Source organism: Parasteatoda tepidariorum, chromosome 5 (assembly GCF_043381705.1).
Source record: "Parasteatoda tepidariorum isolate YZ-2023 chromosome 5, CAS_Ptep_4.0, whole genome shotgun sequence".
In the NCBI taxonomy this organism is placed as follows: domain Eukaryota; kingdom Metazoa; phylum Arthropoda; class Arachnida; order Araneae; family Theridiidae; genus Parasteatoda; species Parasteatoda tepidariorum.
In genome coordinates, this window is record NC_092208.1 from 31655378 (window position 1) to 31680496 (window position 25119).

The 25119-nt window shown below is 28.9% G+C and overlaps 2 protein-coding genes across 2 annotated transcripts in view; one reads left to right on the plus strand and one right to left on the minus strand.

The window, feature by feature from the left end:
- LOC107444189 (uncharacterized) overlaps positions 1–25119 on the plus strand; it is a 49896-nt gene that overhangs the window by 22895 nt on the left and 1882 nt on the right. Inside the window, exon 2 of the mRNA XM_016058274.4 lies at positions 14227–14903. Coding sequence (XP_015913760.1) covers positions 14227–14895 — 669 coding nt within the window. The 3' untranslated portion in view covers positions 14896–14903. The remainder of the gene's footprint in view (positions 1–14226; positions 14904–25119) is intronic.
- LOC107444188 (pyruvate kinase-like) lies at positions 22921–25049 on the minus strand. The gene has a single exon (XM_016058273.3). It carries the CDS (start codon positions 25022–25024, stop codon positions 23240–23242), a length of 1785 nt encoding a protein of 594 aa, XP_015913759.2. The 5' UTR covers positions 25025–25049; the 3' UTR covers positions 22921–23239.

Genomic DNA, 25119 nt, shown 5'->3' on the forward strand with positions numbered 1-25119 from the left:
CGAAAGTATTTAAGATCTGTTAAAAAAATCTCATGCAGCAGGAAAAAAAATTGTTCCCCAAAACTATCTGAAAATATTTTACATAGTTTAAAGAAAATGATACTCGCATTTTATGTTGAAATACGCTTGCTACATTGAACAATTCAAGTATAATAATTTGTTTGCATAATCTTTACCTGTTTGTTTCATAGCTATATATAAAACACAGCCAGAAATGATTTAATAACAGTTGTTTTATTTCCAAAAGAAAAAACAAATTCTTTCTTAAAACCATGCAAACTGCAACTATTTTCTGCATTTTAACTACATGCTCATTAAAGCCAATTTATTTAACAAATTTTCGTTCAGAAAATAATATATATTTTTCATTTGAATAACAGAAAAATAAATTATTCTAAAAATAAAGTGCACTTTATTTTTGTGGGATCATAAAATAAATGTTTCTGTATTTAATTTTGCAAATTTCTATGACAGTTTGGTAATCATGATTTTCAGAATTTAGAAATTTGATAGCTATAAAAATAATCTTTTAAATTGTTTGAGCAATAAAATATTCAAATTAAATGTCTGGGCGTTTTTAAAAACTATAGAAGGTTTTATTTCAAGGGTATATTTGTTATGTCTATAGTTGAAAATACACATCTGATAAAATATTATTTACATTTTATTGTTTTAAGGTTTAATTTCGTTATTTAAATTTCCGTATATTTTATTGTTTTATAAATTATACACAATTTCTTATTCGTATTTTAAATAAGTATTTTAAAACTGAACCCATTTTGAAAATGTGCTTAGATATTGTCTTCATAAGTATGCGTGCGAATGTAAATATAATGAAACAAATATGGCTGATACGATATATAACTCACTATATATTATATATTATCTTAAATGAAATTGTCCAAATGGTTATTTGTATTAGATTTTGATTATTTTATTTGTTATATGTTCGAAAGAATTAAATTCAACTGTGTAATGTTCCAAAACATGAAAAAATACATTGAGATTGCCTTAACTTGAAAAGTTTATATATTAATTCTTATTCTAAAATTTGTTGTAAGTAAATTTTAAAAATTTGGTGTGTTTATTATACTAGAATCTATAGTTAAAAATTGGTTAAAATATAACAAGAGCCTTTACGGATTACATTGCAATAAAAATAAGAATAAGAAAATGAAATAATCCTCAAAGTTTTCTTTTAAAAAACTGAATACTATTTAATAATAAAATAAACCAAGTGCTTCATCACAATTAAAAATTTGATAACAAATTAATTTATTTATATTAAAATTTTATAAGACATCGAGTTAAAAAAATTACTATTGTATTAAAATATTCCTAAAAATGCGAAAGTTATAAATTTTTTATCATATTTTCGCAATACTGATGACATAAGCTTAATGATACAAAGCGCTAAATTTTTAATTTCGAACACGTTTCCTCGCAAATAAGCAAGTTGTAAAATTCCATTTATCGATTAGTTTTAAACTAAAGACTTTTGAATTGCCATCAAACGATAAATACAAGCTTATGTTGAAAAAAAAAACATATTCGCGAATTTTAAGAACCTATAAATAAATATAAATTAGACATAAGTATTCGGGAAAGTTCTTCAGAAGTGTTTGCTTATTAATTAGTTACTTTTAATAATAAAATACGAAACTCAGCGTTTACTTACGATTACTAAGATTTCTTATTTGTTTATTTATTGCTCATTAAATTACTTAGTTGCATGTCGCTTGAGAATAGCAAAAAGTCTTAAACATCAAGCCCTCTGCTTTATTTAATCTCGTTACAGTTCTTTCTCATTTTCCTTCTTAATAAACAAGTAATGTTTGCTTTAGTGATGTTTGTTTTAATATTGTTTGTTTTTCAAACTTGCTTCATAGGAAATCTCTCAACGAAAAAATTTTAAATGCATATTAACCTTTTGCTTACGCTAATACAACAAGAATGATAGATTTCACACAAGTTCCGTAATGTAAGGTTAAGTTATATAGAGTTGAGTTGTTGGAAAGCGTCTCAACGAAATTCGTCTAACTAAAAAGTTGAAACGCATATCAGTTGTTATTGCGGGTGACACCACAAATGGAACAGGATACGCCGTAGGCAAAGGTTTAATTATGTTATAATAGTGTTAAGTTGTTGGAAAATGTCTCAGCGGTATTTGTCTAACTAAAAAAACTGAAACGCATATAAATCTTTTGCTTACGGTTGGTACCACAAGTGGACCAGAATAATAGACTTCACGCAAGCGCCGTTGGCATACGTTAAATTAAGTTACATAGAGTTAAGTTGTTGGAAAATGTCTCAACAGTATTTGTCTGACTAAAAAAATTGAAACGCATATAAATCTTTTGCTTACAGTTGGTACCACAAATGGACCAGAATAATAGACTTCACGCAAGCGCCGTTGGCATACGTTAAATTAAGTTACATAGAGTTGAGTTGTTAAAAAATGTCTCAACGGTATTTGTCTGACTAAAAAAATTGAAACGCATATAAATCTTTTGCTTACTGTTGGTACCACAAGTGGATCAGAATAATAGACTTCACGCAAGAGCCGTTGGCATACGTTAAATTAAGTTACAGAGAGTTGAGTTGTTGGAAAATGTCTCAACAGTATTCGTCTGACTAAAAAAATTGAAACTCATATAAATCTTTTGCTTACGGTTGGTACTACAAGTGGGCCAGAATAATAGACTTCACGCAAGCGCCGTTGGCATACGTTAAATTAAGTTACATAGAGTTGAGTTGTTGGAAAATGTCTCAACGGTATTTGTCAGACTAAAAAAATTGAAACGCATATAAATCTTTTGCTTACGGTTGGTACCACAAGTGGATCAGAATAATAGACTTCACCATGTAAGTGCCGTAGGCATACGTTAAATTAAGTTATATAGGGTTGAGTTGTTGGAGAATGTCTCAACGGTATTAGTCTTACTAAACAAATTGAAACGCATATAAATCTTTTGCTTACGGTTGGTACCACAAGTGGACCAGAATAATAGACTTCAACACGTAAGCAATGATTGAATTAAGTTATATTGTGTTGAGTTGTTGGAAAGTAACTCAACGGTATTTGTTTTACTAAGAAATTGAAACGGATAACAGATGACAAAATGTGCTACGTATTGCATGCAAAAATTTTATTTTCAAATTATTTTTAATATCTAAATGGAATTTAATTTAAAGAAGTTATCAAGTCCTCAAATATTACGACAGATTAGGATTCAAATACTTGTTTAGTTTAAATTTCATTTCCTTAACTAGTTTAAATGTATTTGAATGTTATAATTTTTCATGATATCAACGAAATCATTTCCTTATATAAATATTATTCAAAATAATGATTTCCCAGGAGAAACATCAGATTCAATTAGACTCAAGAATTTCGAACTTATTAAGTTTGAAAGATTTAGTAAATGGATAGGATAAATCATTCCTTTTAGGAATTTGAATAAATACTTTACGAACATCGCTAAATTGGAATTTATCGCCTTTTCTAAACTCTAGCGCTTCGTAAGCGTTTAAACTTTTATATTGTCTAGTGTGTTTATTGTCTTCAGCGATATTGATTGTGAAGAATTTCTCATGAGTTTTTTTACTCATTTTTGAATTTAAGCTTTTACCAGCTTGCACCAAAATTTAAGCTTTAAATTTCATTTCGAAAGATAGAACTCAAAGGTATTCGAAAAATGTTTTATCCAGTTGAACTGCTTTACTACAACATTAATGTTGCTTTACTATAAATGTTGCTTTTCTACAAGACATCCGTAAAAGATTACCAAGATTAAACGTTAAGCCACGAAGAAAAAGTACCTATAAAATGGAGATCATTTTTATCGAATATTTAATACAAAAAGAAATCGAATGGATGTGAGAAGTAAAATATTTCTGCGACAGCCCATTGAGGGCCAGGGGCCATAGATGTTAAGACTCCATAACTTAAGAGATCAAAGGTCATGATGGTGACAATGTGGTCAACGCTGTGTACCGACCGCCATTTACTTCCCTGGCAAGCTGATACCCATCGATCTGAAATTGGGTGAGCTTCAAGTCACCACTAGTGATCGAACCCCAGTCTTTCACAAAGATCATTGCCTTAACTACAGTGCCATCGCGACTCTATGCAAACTGGATATATCGAGGTAAATAAGCAGGTAATTTCTGGCTCTCAAAATATGGGGGGTAGCTGCATTTTAGGAGATAATGTCCCAAAAGTTTGGTCAGATTGTGGTCTAAAGTTTGAACTCTATTGTTAATTATACTATTTGCGTATTTTGCCATATCTCTGGAATTTTTTAAGCTAATTGAAACAATTTTGCACATAATTATGAAATTCGTTTATACAAAGATGAGTCCCTAATAAAAATAATTTTCAATAATTGTTTATTATTTTTTTTTATCATTTTATTTAATAATAGTTGAAACTTTTTTGAATTGTAAGGGATAAAATTTTTTACATCATTTTAAAGATTGTAATTTTATCTGAAAAAAAAATTAAATTTGAACCAAATCGATCTAATAGTCCCTGAGAAGTTGAATTTTAAATAATACGACTTCTTTAAAATTTGATTTCCCAGAAACTGTTCATCCGATATCGTTCAAACTTTGTATTTCGCCATACAAAATTATATTCATTAAAATCATGGGAAAAATTTTCAATACTTCTTCGATAATTCTTAAATAATTACTAAAAATTTATGTTTTGCATGTTTCGATAAACAAATTGTATAATTTTGTACGAAAAGTTTTCAATTCGCTTGAAATTTTCTCTAGATATAGCGAAATACGCAAAAAATAAAATTATCATTAAGGAGTTAGAACTTTCAAACACTCTCCTCGCCAAACTATTGAAATCATATTTTTCTAGATTGAAACGATGCATATGACATTTTTTTGAGGCATGTGACATATTTTGAGGATCAGAAATCGTGAAAATCTAATCATTAAATCAAAACTTATTTAAGTTTTTTTTTACAGATGAACTACTTGCAAAATTTGTACTAAAATTTACCAATTACACTAGTACCAATTATATTAGTGTTTATATAAATTAAGGCTTAGACAAAATTCCTAGTTAGTTGGTTGTGTACTGAAGAAGGTGCTTTAAGCATAATTTTGTTTTAAAAAAGCAAGCAATGATAGAATATTAATTTTTGTAATAAGTCTCGGCATAAATAAACAAATGAGACCAAATAAATTAAAATGATTTTAAGTAATACGTATCAAATCCTTAATGCAGGCAACAGAAGAGTGCAACCAAATAATAAAATGGTCACATAACAAAGAAATTTTAATAAAATCTGTTTAAAAAATTATGAATTTTTGTTTTGAAATTTGATTATTGAAAAGAAATAGTAATACTTTAGTACATATGTAATGCAATTTTATTAAAGCAATCTTTGTTTTTGCCTTTGATCAGCTATGATTAAAATAAGAATATGCTATTCTTGAGTAAAGACTATGTTTACAAAATTTCATTCAATCCTTCAAAAACATATTTCTTCAACATCTAATCTTATTTAAATATAATTTACATTTAACGTTATTTTTCTTAAAAGCAAATGATCGTGTTAGAATCATTATTTTGTAAAGCTGTCTCTGTGGCGTTAACAGTGCATTTCTAAATATTTTATCGAACATTAATATATCATCATTACTTCAAGAAGTAGGATTAAACTACAACTTATCACAATTTACAAACGCGCACAGCTTTAAGTCGTTTGTAATCAAAAGTTTCTCTCATTATACAGAGGTTTATTATCGAAGATGTAAAGAAAAGTAGTCAATACAAAATTTAAAATGTGATGGCTATTAAAGTTCGTAATATTTCATATGTTTAACATTTTATGAAAGGATTATTGCGGAAAAATTTTGTTTATGAGTATCGAATAAAGATTAAACATATTTAAATACGACTGGAAATTAAACGCTCCATCTTTATTTTTTTATAAAAATTGTTTGTTTGGAAACTATCATTCAAAACTAAACTGTGAAATATTTGAAAAAAATTGTGGCGAATTTAATTGAATATTTGCCACATCGAGTGTATTTTTTAATCACTTTTATTTTCTTGACAAGATCTTGCAAAGTTGCGTGATATTGCAAAAAAAAGGAATTTGTAAGCCGGTGTATCCCTGATTCCATGAATCACTTTATTGACGAATCAGATAATTACAGAGACAATGCATTTGTGGATAATATTGAAATTAAATAAAATGAATCTACAAATTGCTTTCAAAGAGAATTTGTTTTATTTCCTATGAATGCTATTAAAAGTTTTTATAACACTCAATATCATAAAAAATCAATACAATCAATTGAAACGCATAAAGAGCTGAATCAGTAAATCCGAGAATCACTTCGTCAGTAAAACTACAAATTAGATTGCAAATGACTAAACAAATTTAATAAATCCATAATTTGTAGCACAGAAATTCCAAGCATTTTTTTATAATTCAGTATGATTTTTAAAGTTTTCTAAATACAGTATTTCAATTATTTCGAAATTAAATACACCCTTTCCAAAGTATATACATCCTTCCCGTATATACACCCTTTCCAAAGATTATTTAGATCGGCTCAAATTCGGTTACCTCGACTACAAATGAAGATTTTCTAATTTATCAACCAATTTGATAAATTCCATAGAAAATAAAAGTGCACCTTCCGCAAGATAGGTTGAATATTCAGCATTATCCGACCAATCGCTGCTTAGAAACGTTAGTCGATATGTAGGTAGCTTCAACGGCTTTAAATGAATTTATTGACAAATAAAATGTCCTTTCTACGCTGCAATCTAAATCTTTTCGAGATATTTAACACTTCTCGATAAGAAATTGCGTTTCTCCCTTATTTTATAGGCACTTGTGTAAAGATTGGAATGATAAGGGCAAGCACGCGGGATGTTTGCAGCAATTGTTTTGTTTCATTTTTTCAAATAACTTTATTTAAATATAAAATACTTAAGATTAATGCTTGGATGTGTAAGTTAAGAAATATTACAATATTATTATGTTACAGTTTTATAGAAAAACATGTTACATTTTTCTAGAAATAAAAGAAATTTAATGGATAAAACTAAGATTTAAAGATCATTTTGTTTTATCATAGACATAAGTTCTCGTATCAGTGGAATGTTATCTGAAACTTTGAGCTGTACCAGTTGTATTTCTAGGCAGTTTTGGGGTTCAGACCCACATCGTTGTGACATAAAATTGGTCCTAATAATAAAATCATACCTTTTTTTTTCTTCCTCCGAGCTATGGGAGGTTAAAGGAAACGCGTAATGCAATTTTGGCACGATTTCAGTAACCAAAAGTCAATTTTAAGCTAAAAAAGTTCCATGCCTTCTGCGCTGGGTAAAACTTAAAAAACTATTAATTTGAGCCTCAACTTGTTTTTTTTTTCTATATATATAAATATATATATCTTGTCGATACTTTTTTGCCCCTCAATTAATAAGATTTACTTTCTAAAAATGTACCCACTGCCATATTTGATATGCTCCTATTTTTCAGACATTGTCAAAAATGTGACAATGGAAACAAAAGAAATTAATAAAATAAGCAGCTTTCAGAAGAAAATTAAAAAAAAATTCTAATCTCCATTTGTTTTGAGAGATTTAGGGAATTTTGTGAAAATTACTACTCAAATTACAATGATTCAGTTACTATAAAGACGTTGAGATTGACAAATTCATTACGTTAAAATTCTAGTATAATATAGTTGTGTGTATTAAATTATTTTATTCATTGAATTATAGAAATTTTATCATAGTAATTTATGCATTAATTTTCATTAAATTCCCTAAATCTTTTATAACAAAAGGATTTTAATAAAATTAGTTGCAATATCCTTGATATTTTTGATGCACTCTACAACATAAAGCAAACCATTTTGCCATTTTCCGTATTATATTGCACACTGAAAATGGTGCTTCAGTACATCATCGCTACTTCCATGATATTTCGTCAATCATTTTATCATCAATTAATGCTGTTATTAAATTTTCATCATCCTCAAGTTGCCTTGCAGAACGTGCATCTTCTTCAAAAACAAAATTGTCAAATCGAAATTTCAGAAGCCAGTTTTGGCACTGGCGTACTGTTGATACATCTTTTTTCTATACATTGTTTAAATTTTTTTCATTTTTTTATTTTTTAGGTAGTGAAAAAAAGTGAACTATGTCAGAAATGCAGCTTTTCGTTTTCTATATTTAAAAGATCACCGACCAAAAACTGCTGCATAGAATCAATCGAACTTTCTTACAAAAGCTAGCCTTGCTACATCTGCTGCTTCAAAATATATAATGATCACGCGACTTAAGTGCGAAAATGACTGTGAAAAAAATACTGTCCTGTTTGTAAAAATAGACTTAACTTTCCAAACAACCCAATAATAAATTAAACAGCTTTCAGAAGAAAATAATAAATAAATTTCTATAATCTCCGTTCGTTGTAAAAGGCTTAGGAACTTTTAAAAATTAATACACCAGTTACAATGATACAGTTACTATAAGTCAGACTAAAAGACTGTCAATTTATTACATTAAAATTCTAATATTTACGAACCTTAAAGCCTTTTATCTTTTGACTTAAAAAAACTGTAACTTGTGTTTTAATTTCCACTAAATTCCCTGAATCTTTCATAACAAAAGGATTTCAACAAAATTAGTTGCATTGTCTCCCATGCTTCGATGCCACACTGAATCATCATTTTCGATGCAAGCTACGATATAAAAAAACAACTTTGTTTTTTCTGTATTATATTGTATACTGAAGATAATATTTCAGTGTATAATCGTAACTTCCTCGCTGTTTTATTTTTTACTATTACGAAGTTTTCCCATCGTGCCTCAGCTGCCTACTTCTCTTGCTCCCCAAACATCACGCTTTCAACAATCATTTTGTGTTTCTTAACGATCTTATTTTATTTTATTTTATTTTATTTTATAACCGTCGTTGAACAATCGACCCAATATTTAATTTAAGATTACCAATGTTGAGCTCAGTATCCTTGGAATTTGGCACCCTAGCCTAAAGACAAGAGTAATTCCTGGATCAAACATTAGGGGAAACTAGCCTTCGAGGAAGACTTTTTGATGGAACTAACCAGCATCTACTTTACATGGAGAGAAGAACCACAATAACCTGCGACGGTTAGCCTGACGGCAACGGAATTCTAACCCATGATCCGTCTATCACTGAGTATATTTTACGTCAGCACTGTAGTCGGTGCAAACTGCGTGAGGAACCAACTTCGTTTGGATTCAAACCCGGAACATTGGAAAGCGAACGCTCGATCCCCTCAGCCACCATGGCTCTAAAAAATTAAAAATATGTTTAAAAAATAGAAAAAAATTAGAAAAATGTTCAATTGAAAGACCTCAATTTGTTTTACAGTATCAATTCAGGTTTGGTGTGACAAATTTAGTTACCAATCTTATCACGATGGAATCCAAATCTAATTATTTTGCTTGGTTATCATAACTTCATCGACAATTTTGTTTCAAAAATTCAAATTTAATTTTCCTTTTACCATAATATCCATTTTGCTACCACGATTAGCAATTAAGACCCATGAAAGCCCTATATTAAAGTTTATTAATTATTTTTGCTTTTTAAATATTTTATTATCAATTATTAATAATTAATTAGGTTACTAATTATTTCATAAATTATTAATTGTCTTATAAATTAACGGATGAGTTATTCTTATAGTTAATTATTCATAATTAATTATTCAGTTTAAAAATTACTTTATAATTTATTAATTGTTTATTAATTATTTTTGTTTATTATCCCTTTGAGTCTGGATTTCTTAAACATATTTTTTATACTTTTTTCATTATTTTGTATTAATTTAGGTCAAAATAAGTGAGAAATAATATACTTAGCATTTATGCAATTTATGCTTATGAAATACAACATGAAACATTGGTGTTTTTTTTTCAGTATTGAAGGTAAAACATGGCTCACTTCCAAAAAAATATTTTTCCTATTTGCACTTATTTGCAATTATTTATATCTAAGAGAAGCAATCACTCATCATTAAAATTCACATAATTTACCAAATCAACTATTGATAAATTTTGAATGCGTATGAAAACGAAATTAATTAATTATTAATTAATATTTTTCAGTTCTTATACTTTTGTACTAATATATATCCTTTAATGTAATAGATTTTTTTAGAAATTATTAGACTGTTTTTTAAAATTAAAAAATACCAAAGTATATTTTTGTATGTAGGAGCATCAGAAAAAAATATATGATAGAGACACCGTTGTCCCATCTGCGTCCATGGGTAAAAACGTAAATAATTTTAAACCACGATAAGGTTGAACATGAACATTTATCATTACTTGCAGTAACTAATTAATTTTTGGTATTAGTTTTATTTTATGAAGCACCTATACCTTAAACTACTAGCAATCATTAACTTTAAAAAAAGCAATTCTTGAATGAAATTTTTCTCGCATTAACATCAAATTCTATCAATTGTTGCATGTTTTTATGCCTTAACGCGTATTCTCATGAACGAAAGATATTTATTATTTGTTGCAAATGATATGCCTACCTACCTAAACAATATTTCTGTTCCAAAGCAGATTTCAAAGATTTTAGTCTTCTTATTGCTTTGAACAGGTTTAATATAAATAACTTTATTTCATTTTTATTAAAGATTCAGTTTTTGTAAATATATAACATCATTTGCATGTTTTGCACATGATGTCCAATCAAACGAATTTATTTTGAATTTCAATTCAGATTTGTTTAAGCTAGTAATGATTTTTTTTGGAAATGATATTTCCGTTTCGTAACTTTAAAATATTCTTTTTAAAATTCAATGCAAATGCTATCTGAAACAACTGATTTATGAAACTGCGAATGAGTTTTTTTCGTTGCCTATTTGAATATCATTTTATTCTTACGTTCCTAAGACTTAAACTGAAAACTTTTTCGGAGTTGTTGAAAGATCTAATAAACCTTATTTCATGTCATTATTTAAATTTATAAATAAACCTCTTTTGAAAATCTAAATTAATCATAACATTTTCACATTTTGAGCGTACCTCGTCTCTTTCTAAGATAAATATATAAATGTAAGTTTTGAAGTATTTCACTTGATAGTCGAGATTTGAATTCTAAAGTAGAGGTATCTACATTTCTTGCTTGCATGCTCTTGAGATTTTTCTAGAAGCACAAATATGAAAAAGAATCTGAAAAATATTTCAGAAAGTTCAAAGTTAGAAGGGGAAGAGGAAAAAAATTAATGCATTAAATTTTCAAATGAAAATTCCTTCCGGACACGGATGGTTATAATGAATTCTGTAGACGAATTGGTACAGGGACGTATTACAGCATATTAGCAATATAGGGTATTCCGCGAAAACCACCCTTAATAGGTACGTTCCAAGCCCTCGTCACTAATGATATCAAAAAAAGCTTTTTTACTTTCGAAAATTATAACGAAAGTGGGAAAAAACGAAATTAATATCTGAATCAAAGCAATCACTATTAAGAAAAATGGCACTGGAAAAATCAAAACCTATTTGATTGCAGGTAAAAACAGAGAAGATTTATAAGTTATTATTAAAAACAAGTTTTATGAAGAATTCAATTTTTTTTTCTAAGTTTTTCATTCCGCCTTACTCACTAGTGATATGATTACTAGCTACACATTTCGATAACGTTTGCTTTTTTCCTCGTTTAAAAATTAGTTTACAACCCTTAATATGTATACATTTTAATTCCTTTTAAAAATAGATTCTTAAAATACTTTCGAATTAAAAATTGTCTTTTCGAAACATCTTGTTTATATACAAAGAAAGAAAAACTTTTGAGCTAATAATGAAGTTTCCAAACATATGTAATTCTAACGATTCAAGAAACACAATTAAATATTGAATAATTTTTTTTTCAATATTAATATAACATTTTGAAAAACTAGTTTATTTGTTTTATTATGTGTAAAAACTTATAAAACTAGCAAAAAAATATTATTTTTATTATTTTAAAGATCCATTTTTTAGTAAAAAAAAAGGACATTTTTTGCATATACGCTAAACATTGTAAAAAAAAAGTTCTATCGCCTGAAGCAAAAAAAAATCCTTTGAGAATTTTATTTAAAAGGCTATCAACAGCGTTTTGGATATCATCTTAAGAGCAAGTGCATACACTACCGAGTTAGAGATCAATGTAGTTACTAAAGCAAATTTTTCCAAATTTTCGCCTTTGTCTTTGCGGAAAAACATGATTAAAAAATGAAATTCTGCTTTTTTCTCTTAGTCTGTAGATCAAAACATGTGTGTTATAATCATAAACACTCATGAAAAATTATAGGTAATTATTTCAAAAACAACATGTGATATCGTGTGAAAAATGTGAAAATATGAAAAAATGTGAAAAAAATCTAATTTTGAGATAAACGCATTTAATAACTGAAAATCATTAATTTATTCACTGTTATGACCTTGCACAAGAACTGCTATAACTTTGCAAATAATTGAGCGCAAAAATAAAGTATTTTTGGACAGCTAAGAGTACAGGGATTCCAAATTTATAATAAACTCAATTTCAAAAATTTTGCCCTAAATCATGCTTTTGTACTTGTCAGATACCCTAAATTAAGAAATAGAATGAAAAAAACGTACATTTTTTGAATACGCATAATTTCCTTCATCGGTTTCGGAATTTAATTTAGATTCTTACGAAATAAAGTGTAGCCACAATACGATTTCAACATTTTAATCGGGAGAGTTGTCATAGCTTTCAGTTCCCCTTTGTTGTTCTTCACTTTGAGCTTGTTTTATTATGTACTTAGACCTAATTGCAGGAATCAAAATTTTTGTGCACTCATATTTAGTACTTGTTCAAACAAAGATAATTTCATACAAAAATTGCATTTTTATTATTATTTATTATTATTTCACTCAGTAAAGGACGTTTTGGCATACCAGGTATAAAAAATGTTTAATTTGAGTTAATTTACGTAGCTTAAAATATAAAAGTATGAAATATGAGGCAAATCGTTGATTAATCACAACCTACATGATGTCCAGTTAGCATTTCTGAGCAATCTACTTTAAAGAAAATTTGTAGTAAAACAGATTGAATAAATTTGTAGATTGGATAGTGACATAATGAAATGTTTGGTATCTCATCCAGGAAATAATCATTTGTTCCACTAGATGACTCATTTCTCAACCACTTGGTCACTCAGATCCTTTTGGATCTGAGACTCGGTGTATTGAGATCCAATCAAATCCGTACATCCTCCCGCTTACACAACTTCATTACATCATTATGAAACTCTTCTAGTTGCTTAGATAGACTACTTACAAGTGCCAATTTTATTTACAGGTACCCTGTATTCGCATAATGTCTTTCAAATTTTAAACTTGAACATTAACTTTTACACAGCTTAACATGATATAAAAAATTATATAACTTAGATTTTAATCAAGTTTACGTTATTGAATTAAATAAGAAATGGTATTTAATAAGGGAAAAAATTGCAGGGCATTATCATCAAATAAAGGAGTTATTATAGGTGCAGCCAGATTTTGACTAAGAAAATCACTTCTAGCGATATGACGAATAAAAATTGAAGGACCCAAGGTTTTGGCCATCGGATCGATTGACAGATTACAGCTGCCCTTTAACCTTGATGGTCAAAAGGTAGAGACAGTTCGGAAAAGAAAGTGTCTAAGAAATCATGTTTTTCTGCCTGGTATACTAAGTCAAATTGAATGGAACTATTTAAATTGCTCTTCTTTGGTAAGCTCTTCAATGAGCAAAAGTACTTTTAGTTAAACGTTAAAGGTGTAACCTTTTTTTTAAATTTGAGTACTATACATGTTTATTTCAGTCGATCTAATGGCTAGAAAAAGCAGACTCGTGATCTATCTTATATTAAGAATATTTTGTGTTGTCACTGTCGTTAGTAAAAAAACAAAAATAAAATAAGGTCTCGCATAAATTTGGGTAAATTGTCAATAATAATGTATACTTCCTAAACAATGTAAACCATTTTTCTTTAAGCAAAGATATAATCAATCTTATGTAAAAATAGAAGATATTTTTGGAACATTTCCTCACCTATGAGTTTGGTAACAGGCATGTTTAATGACAATGACATATCATATCACATCATCAGTATCCTCACATGTCATATCACATTTTTTCCTAATATGTCATATTTTTTCTACCGTAGGGTGGACCCAGAAATAACATCATGAGGTTAGCCAGAGAAGATAAATCTATGAGAGGTCACCTTGAGTTTAGTGGTGCAGATGTTATCCGAAGTCTTCTAAACTCCAGGAGTCTCAACAGCTTGGGCGGCGGAGAACTCATTCGAATACTAGACCCTCTGAGCGGTGGCCAAATGCTAAGATCTTTAGACCAGCTGTCTAGTGGACAGTACCTCAATTCTCTAGACAATTATAGAGGCGGAGAAGTCTTGAACGTCCTGGACCGAATGACTGGTGGCGATTTCATTAGCTCTCTGGATGCAGTCGAAGGAGGGTCAGTCCTTGGTGCTCTGGACAGAGCTCGCCAGTCTAAACTCAGACACCCACCATCTCCTAAACGTACCCAAACCTTGGACACACTCAACGGAATGGCATTTGGAATGAGCAAGAGATTCGATTCCCTGAGTGGCTCTACCTTTGGCATGAGCAAGAGGGATTTCGATGAAATCGACAACGTAGGATTCACTGGATTCGCCAAGAGGGGACCCTACAGACATAACAGTTTGGCCTTGGCTAAAAAGAATTTCGATGAAATAGATCGAGCTGGATTTGAGACCTACAACAAGAGGAACTTCGATGAAATCGACCGAGCGGGTTTTGAAACGTTTGAGAAGAGGGATAGAAAAGAATAAATATTTTGGTAAGCTAACTTTATTTCTTTGCATCTTTTCTTAAAAAAATTATAGGAGGTAAGAGTAATTATTAGTTTTGAATCTTTAAAATTCGTAATTAAAAATTTAAGCCTAAGCTTGTAACCCTACTAATAATCACACTATTTTTTTCGAAATATTTATTTCCGAATTTAATTACACTATTTTTTGCTGAAAATAAATTAATAATCACAAAAAAAGAGGATTTGCATATCATCTACAAACGAGTATTGGACCAACTAAGCGTACAATATTAGAACAAGTCTTATAGAAATTGAAAAGGATAAGTGTAATAAAATAACAACAAAACGATTTTATGTCAGAAATAGCTTCTGTACACAATATAGCTTCGCTGATTAGAGTAGGAAACGAGTACGAATGCGAAATAAGCCCTTTTTGTGAATCAATTAGTGCGAAGGAAAACTATGTAAAGCTATTGCAAATTAATAAAACAATTTCTGAGTCTGGATTTACCTTGTTATTGCGCTAATCCCTTAAAATTCTTTTCCTTACGCAACTTTCTCATAGATTAAAAAAGGGAAAAAAATTATTTTTAGATAGGAAAAGCATCTGATAAAATGATGTCTTCGGAAACTGAAGTTAGATATAAATAAATAAAAATAGTTCATGAGGTCTTTGACTTGCGAACAATAAATATTGTCCAATTATTTTCTAATATTATGACCAACAGAAATTTGGTGTTTTATCCAATTACTGCAATTTAGTCTTTCAGTTTCATTTAAGGAAAAAAAATTGTTGGTTTTATTTTGATGAATATAGTTAAAAAGACTTAATTAAGAGTTAAATTTTAAAATTTATTTCTCACTTCAGGAATTATTTGCTTCTCTTACAACAAAATTTTTACCGTGTTTTTCGAAACAGTGGTTTATAAATAATACCTTTGACATAAGGCTTTGTGAAAAAATTCACATGGTGTAAGGTCTTAATGGCCATATTATTAAATGTGAATTCCATACCACCCTCACGCCCAAGACAGTATTTATGAAGTACCGATACCGAAAACATTGAACTTAAAGAGTAAAAACGCAGTATTTAGAACTATTAGCAGTGTGAAACTGGACTTAATGTTTGGAACGAATTAGATTAGGAATTAGATGCTTGTTCAAGAGCAAAAAATGCGCCTTAGAATTCTCTTTCTTCATTAAATTCATTATGCATTGAGATTTGGTGAGTTTATTCTTGAAATGTGGGACCAGAAATATCCGAAGAAATACTTCACAAGTTTTGAATTTCATCCCTTTGAACAATTTTTTCAATTGTTTTGTTTATTTGCGAATCAGAAATCGATCTAGTCTACAGTTCAATGCTTGTCGTGCAACAAAAGGGTTCTCATATCAAACTCATATAACTAAAAAACGGGTATATTTTACTTGAATTTCGCATATTATGCACGTAATTGCTTCAAAACTATAAATATGCAAAATACAGTCATTCATTTATGCTAACTCTGTGTTTTTGTACTAAAATACCAATTAAAATCAAATGGCTTTCTCAACTTATTAAAAAGTCACTTTCTAGCAAATTATCTTTTACATGCTTGGGTTTTTTATATCCTATAAATTGTCCAAACCTTAACTGTACTGTTTCCTTTCCACATTAAAAAATTATTCTATTAAGAAATCTACACACTAAAGTCGATGACGAGCTAAATATAAAATTATTTTTTTTTAAAATTACAATATGCCCCAAGTTTAAAAATATTAAAATCGCTTAGATATTGCATTAAATTTGTTGAAGCACGAATAATAAAAAAGCATTTTTAACGAAATATTTAAAGACATATCAACGTCAAAACTCACATAATAAAAATGGATGCACTATTTTTACAGTCAACAACTCAGCCATCCTTTCAATATGCTATTGTTAAAAATCCATCCTGAATATCTTACATTCTTCTCTTAATAGACGTGGATTCCTCTAGGATTACAACTCAAATGAAACTAGTTGTGTTGTAAAACCTTTTGAGATTTCAGTAATTCAAGTGTCGCCAACATCTGTTACTACGGACTCCTAGCAGCCACATTTTTCGACATGAATTTATTTTAAATGGAAGCGAATTTATTCGTCTCTTGAATTTAATGGTATAGGGCATTTTTATGACACACTATATCACTGTTTATTTTATGCATCTTTAAACATAAACGTTATTTGCGTGAGTTACTGGGGGATTAAGTTATCAAGAGATTAAAGGGAATATAAGTATTAGAAAGGATATTTCAAGAACAAATTATTATTTCCTCTTTTTGTACTTAAAATGAATCTGTTCACTGCTTGTAAAAATTCTTTCAAAAAATTTCAAAATTGCGTAAAAATTTTATTATTTTAATTGTCTGCTTGCAAAAGCTTGTAAAAAGTCATGGTAATTAATTAAAAGAAATAATTGTTTGTCCATTGACTTGAAACCTTTTTGGCATTAAGAAAGATATTATTATATCATTTATATGCGGAGAAAATTCAAAAATTTGTATTTAAACAGATTTATTGAAGTATCAATACACTAAAGAATGTAAAAAGGCATGAACAGTTATGCTATAATGGGATACCTGCAAGTGACGTAGTGTAGGTATCTTCATCCTGATCGATTGGTGAAACGTGGCATTTGTTTACGTTAGAAACTGTTGTTTCCATTCCATTTCGAGTAAACCAAACCCGTCAAGTATCAATTCTCTTAAGTGACTCATTCTATATTCTTTTACAAAGAATTTTTCACTATATATTTCTTACTTAACACAAAGACAGGCACGAAGCCATGTAGAACATAAACACACTAATTATGTATCAAAGTTGCCAGATACACAAATCAAAATTATATCATGGTTACAAGAAAAGACATAAACAAATAATAAATCTAAGTTAAGTAAAAGAAGTAGACTAGAATGAATGATATTTCAACAAATTTGGTGTGCGATACAGCTCACTATTTAATTAACTTCATGTTAATTAACATTCTAACTTATGTGGGGAAACTTAACTTTAGCACGTCATTTCGCTCATAAACGATCAGCTAGCTCTGACGTTATAGGTCCCATGTGTTGGTATTTGTGATCTTCTTCTTCTTCTTCAAGTGCGAGTGCCCAGTTACATTTATAAATTTTAAATTTTGGTTTTGAATCTCCTATGTATGATATATTAATTCATGTAAAACGTCATAAAAATAACATATTAGGAAAAATAATATAATAATTAATTATATAGGTCTATAAGGTATTAATCACTTATAATAATAAATCATATCAATCCAAAAGATCATATTGATCCTTAATAATTCATATAATATGGATTATATTGATCTGTAATACATGAGATGTGTTATATCGATATGTCGTATCAATTGAAATAACTAATTGGTAATAATTAGGGGACAATTTTGAAAAAAAATGTATAAGAGCTTGAAACACTTATCGAAACGTGAGGATAATACGTAATATCTGAACATCCCACCCATAGCAATTTCAAGAATATTTCTTGGCATGAAAGCATCATTGAGTATATCAACATTGAAATGCTTTACAAAAGCACAAACTGTAATTAACTCAAGGCTCTGGGTAATTTCGACTGACTAAATGCTCAAAAGTGGAGCTGTGATTGCTTGCAGTCCCCATACACAAGATCGTTATTACGGAATTCCTTCTACCAAAACTGATATTAATCCAAGCTAAATTGAATGTTTGAACTCTTACCCTCTTACTAACTTTCACCATCATTGTCATCATTATGGCTTCTGTCTATTAATATTATGATATTATTTGAGATGCAAGGGTCACTTTATTTGATTGAGATTATGCAATACATTCATAAATCTATGTATGTAATTCGATGCTTAATTATGATCAATTGAAAATGCAATATAGGCTATTCCCTAAGAATGGATCCGGCTTTGGAACTATTTATTGTATCGATCTGCTTATGTCAATAACTGAGGAAATTAGTCTATTTATGAATTATTTGCATGTTCCTAGAAATAATATTACAAACTTCTAATACTTTGAAAAAAAATATCCATTAGCTTTTTTAGCTTAAATTTTTGACATTTTTGGAAAGAATGTGCGAAATTTTAGTATAACTAATTTACACAATTTAATCTTAAAAAGCAGTGTTACGATTTACTACTAAAATTGAGAAGTTGATTTTTAAATTACATCAAAATCTAAAAATGACTGAAACTAAAACTAAAAATAATTTTATCTGTCACTTTAATATTGTCGTTCCTTCTTTTTTAATAAGCATTTGACTTTAAAATGAGAAATAAAAAAACATTTTTATTCAATAATATTTTTTTCTTTATTCAAATATTTCATAATTTTTCAATTTGTGTACTTTTTTCGTTCAGTTCAGTTTAGTTGAGCATTTTAAATGTTATTTTAAAGTAAATCAAAGCTATTTTCAATATTATTTATTTTATGTTTCTTTCATCTAGATATTGTTCATTAATTTTTTAAAAATAGGTTTTGTCAAATATTTGAACAATTTATACATTTTAAATGCTAATTTGAAAGTAAATAAATAGTAATTAAAACTATCCTTCATTTTTATTTTTCAAACATTTGATATTGTTTAATTTTAAAAATATTTTATATTCACTTAAAATAAAAATCCGCGTATTTTTTCTTTACCTTATAGCAAAAAAATATTTTTAATCATAACAAAAGTCTTCTATTTAATTCAATCACTCTTCTTTTGCATTAATATTATGTTGAGTGTTTCTGAAATTTTAAGTGTTGGAATAAATCGAATTCATTCAACATATAAACTTTTACAAATCCGCTTTAAAAAATACATATAAATTCTACTTTTCATTAAATTTTGATTGATTTAATCTATAAAAATTTTACGTTTTAGCTACAAAAATATATTGACTGCTCAAGATACGGGTAAACCCTTTTCCTGACAGATTCATTTCTCAATAAGCTATGAGTTTTGACGCAGTGGTATTATTCTTTCATTAAATAAACTTTCTTCTACGTTTAACTTATGACATTTTAATGGAACCATCAAATTACTTATAGGAATCGGAAAACAAAGGTGGGCATGCTTTTAAAACAATATGCCTTTTTGAGTTTGAAAAAAAAGAGTTTTTATTCATCTAGTTATTTTCAAAATTATTTAATCGTGATATCTTTAATAACTTTTAATGGCCACTTTAATAACTTTTGATCTACTGATCAGATTGCCAAATACTGATAATCTTAATCGGCTTAAAGTGCCAAGACAAAATTTGCTATTTTTCTTCTGCACATGATAATTTGAAGTATGATTTCGAGCACAAAAACCTACTGTCTCTGAATAACGAAAAAGATAGGGCCACTTAAACAAAATGTTTAAAACCATCAATTTAAAAACTTTGTACATCTTTATACCATTACACTTTCATACTACGTGAGTCTAGTAGTAAACGTAACAGTTAGACCATGTTAAGTAAATATTGGAAAATTAAAATTAGCTTAATTAGCTCAATGAGGTTATCATCGTTATTTATAAAATATTTATAAAATAATGGTTTCTTAACTTTTAGAATAGCTAGTTAAGCTGGTAGCAGTCCAGAAAATTTAAGCCTACTATTTCAGTCAGGTTGTTGAAAGTTTTAACACCACTTAATGTTAATTTCACTTTTTGCATATTTCGCTAATCAATTTAAATTATTGACCGACCACGGAGGACCCAAGGCACTTGCATATTCAGAAAAACTAAAAATTGGCAATAATATTGAGATGGAAAAATACATATTATGTTTTTCACTATTAGAATATTGTAATAAAACTTTAAACAAGTCTATTAGAGGATTTTGCTTTAAATTCAAAAGTGAAATATAATTCTGGGAAATTTTAGCTTCGTTAGAACAAAATGAATGCCCCTTTTTAAGTTTTACAAGGTAATTGAAATCCTGAAAGCTGGTATCATTCTGATAAGTTGTAATAATGAATGGTACAGGACTTAATGGCTTTTGTTGTAATAATAAGCTAAATAATTTTGAAGCATAATTACGAATAGTTGCATTATTTTAAACTCTGTCAATTTTCTTGTCAAAATCCAAAATTCGAATGGTATCGGCCAAGTTCTGGAAGTTCTTGAAAAATTAAACTGCAAAAAATGCCGGATAAATTACGGTATAAAGTGCCAATACTTTGGGCACATCACTCGTAGAGTCCTTTTCAAAAAATCCTTTTCGTAAAATATTACACGTAATTTTAACAGTAATACTTATTTAGCTAGTGCGATTCAGTCATTTTGCGGTGATTATTACTGTAAAATTTGCGGTATTTCAGATTTTTAGCTCCGTAGCATGTTCCGCTAAAAATTGATTTTGCGGTAAAACGTAACGAAAGTACCTTGAGTGGCGGTACGTTTTATCGTAATTTAATCTAGAAATTTTTTACAGTGTAAGTTTTTAATAAATAATATTTTTAAATTTTCATTTCTCCAGAGACTGCGTATTCCATTCAAATTTTGGACTTTTTATCTGAAAATAGAATAGCTTAATTCTACGTAGTTTAAACTGAAGTAAAATTTTGTATACCTTTTAATTTAAATATTTAACTATTATTAAATTAAATAATTAGAGAATTAGTACTTTTACATTTCGTATGCGCAAGCAATAAAGTCGCCAATCCGATGCAGCATTTTTTATTTATTTTATAAGATAGATATTTAAAAAGAAATTATAATTAAATTAAAATATCCAAATTTCGTTGCCCCGGCAAAATGCAAAAATACCAAAATACATGATTTTAAAAATAAATATTTGTAACCTGGAACAAACTTTAGATAAACAAATTTAAAAAATATGTACTAAGATGTTTTGATTTGATTAAGTAATACGAAAAACATGACGTAATACAAAAGTAGTATACTTAACATTATAGAGTTCAAACTTTTGACTGCTCTTGACTATTGAGATGCAAGTGAAAATGAAACTAATTCTTCATACTGCGTAAAATTTTTTAAAAAAGTAGGAAATTATAAGAAATATATTAATTATTATTATTATTTAATAACAATATTTCTTTCGTTCATGACTGACATGCTTTTAGAAAGATATATTACAGTCAAATATTTTTTTTAAAAAAAATTATTGAAGAAACCACGTGACAAATATTCGTTTAATTCTTAATGCAAGCAGAAAAATCGGTACTTTTCGGCAAGCCGGGTGCCAGAAAATTCAATCATTTTTTTATTCTTCATTTTGTTAAATTTTTATGTGTATAAAAAGTCAAAAAAAGAAAAAATTAAATATGAAATTGGCGGAGGTCAACATTTTATGACAAATTTTCGCTTATGCTTGGCTAACCAAAATTATTACAGAAAATAAATCTAATTAAAGCTCTATTTCGTTAATCATCCACATAATAATAAGTCGAATTAAAATGACTACCATATTCATATCCGAAATGAACTCGCATTTTATATCTGTCAAAATGTATGAGTAAAATTTAAAAACAAAATTCGTTTCAGTGTTTAATAGTTGACCAATGTGTATAATAGTATCTGAGTGTCATTGTTATGAAAGATTTAATTATTAAGTGAAACAATTTTTGAGTAGCTTAGTAATGTTTTTGGCTTCACTGTATAATTTTTCAATTCGTGTANGAAAGTCTCTGTGTCAAATTCGACTCCTAGTTTTTAAAGTATTAAAAACTAAAATTTTTTTAGTAAAAAGGGTTAGCTATTTTGGTACTTTTAGGTTAGCCGGGAAAGTCGCCAAAGAATATGGACGTCGACCAACTAATTTCATTTTTTATATTTTTTTTAACAAACATGAAAATTAAATTAATTTTTTAAAAAAATTTAAAATAAACTAATCGAAAAACTCTGTTATTTTTAACTGTAAAAGAAATTTACATTTTCATGCCTGTTGTGTAATTTTATTAACATTAGAATATTATATTTAGTCTATAGATTCCACATGATTAATCGTATTTGAGCGAATAGAGTTTAAAAAAATATCTATTGGGGTTTAAGAAATAAACGGGAAAAATATCGATACTTTTCTCAAATTTTTTCTTAAGCTAATAAAAATAATATCTCATAAAATGTCTCATTTTAATAATGTATTTATATTTAAAACATATAACTTATTGTCAAATTTTATCTTATTAAAATGAAATATTGAATTTTTTCAATGATAACTACAACAAGTTTCGTAATTTTCTAAGTTCCTTTCGTGTAAGATAGAATAGTTTCACCTTCTGTTAAATTTACAGGTGCAGTTACTTCTAAAAAATGATAAAGACAGCCTTAAACAATATAATGAACAGTGTCGTTAAATTTAGAAATGAAAATATTCCTGATGATTTTTTTTAAAAAATTGTTACTCAATATTAATAATACGCATAGTGTCAGTCGACTCACTAACAATAATAACAGGATCGTCTTTTTTTAAAATATTAAGTTGCATGCCGTTTTTAATACCATACTGAACACGAGCATCGACATCTTCGTTATAATCAGGTAGCATTTCCTCCGTATAATGGAAAGCATAAATCGCTCGCCACATTTGGCTTTGACGAAAAGCCGTACCAGATCTTGTAACCATAATGATTGGACACCTAGGCCGGAATTTGGCGATGGCATAAGCTGCTCTCCCTGCTTTGGTCAAAACTATAATGGCACTTGCCAAGCATTTTAATGATGCAGCAACTGCAGCAATCGCCATACACGTATCAAAATGAGATGGAATAACTTCTCGAAATAAGAGATCAGAAAATATAACACGTTGATTTAAAACTGTTTCTGCTTCATGTGTTATTTTATGCTGAACTGTGACACATTCAACAGCATACTGTCCTTTGGCTGATTCTGCAGAAAGCATAACGCCATCCGCGCCATCCAAAATAGCATTGGCGACGTCACATGCTTCAGCTCTTGTGGGTCTTGGCTTTTGGACCATGCTATCTAACATCTGTGTAGCACAAAGGACGGGTTTTCCAGCAACGTTACATTTAGATATCATCATTTTCTGCGCCAAGAATATCTTTTCTGTTGGAATATTAATCCCAAGATCTCCTCTGGCTACCATAATTGCTTCTGAAACTTCTAGAATCTCATCGAAATTCTGTATTCCTTCATCATTTTCAATTTTTGGAATGATCCAAATATGTTTGCCTTTGTCTCCTAATAATTTGCGGATTTGTTTTACGCCGTCAGCATTTCTGATAAAAGAGGCAAAAATATAATCAACTTCCAGTTCAAGTCCAAATGCAAAATCCTCTTTATCTTTTTCAGAAACTGCAGGTAAATCAGTATCAATCCCTGGTAAATTGCATCCTTTTTCACTTCCAAGTTTGCTCTCATTCCCCACTTCGCACTCCACCCAATCACCGCCCACTTTTTTGACGATGAGAGTAATTTGTCCATCATCCATGTATATTTTATTCCCCTCCTTAATCACTTTAGTTATATTTTTATAATCAATATACACTGTTTCAGAATTGCACTTATCAAAATAGCTGTCATCAGTCGTAAGTTTCACTGTACTTCCTTTCTTCAGTTCTATTTCTCCAAACTTATCCCCTTCTACAAGACCAGTTCTGATTTCTGGCCCTTTGGTGTCCAGTGCAATAGCTACAGGATACGAATCCAAACCTTTATTTTTTGCGACTATCTTCGCTGCCTCTCTTACATTAGCCGCAGTTTGGCCATGATAATCATACTCTCCGTGAGAAAAATTAAGTCTAGCCACATTCATACCGGCTTCCATGAGTTCCACTAACTTTTCTACTGACTGCGTAGCCGGTCCTATAGTGCACACTATTTTACTAAGTCTTGGATGATGAGTTTTTTCATAAACAGTGTAGGCGCATGCGTGATCAATAGCATTCAAAGACATATTTTCGATCAGTCTCTGTTCCAAACTCTTCTCCGCCATTTTTGCTTCTTTTGAAACGACGGTTAAGAAGGGATATTGAGATTTATCAAATTTTAATCTCTCTCTTGCTGGAGGGCGTTCACCTTTACTTAATGCTGTAAAATACTTTCTAGACCAAGCAAGCAAATCAGGTGGGTTGGTTTTAATTGCAGCTTTTGCGTAATTTTTTAATATAGAAGGAAACTCTTCTGGAATCGTTATTTGATCATCGAAGAAAATAGAATCCATCAGAAAGTGATGCCATTTTAAAATAATCTTATCTTAATGATTGCCATTATTGATTTTCAAAATTTATAATTTAAAATTAATAATTCCTCACGAGA

Excerpts from the sequence above, each read along its gene's own strand:
- LOC107444188 (XM_016058273.3), bottom strand. The coding sequence starts at position 25,024 with ATGGATTCTATTTTCTTCGATGATCAAATAACGATTCCAGAAGAGTTT.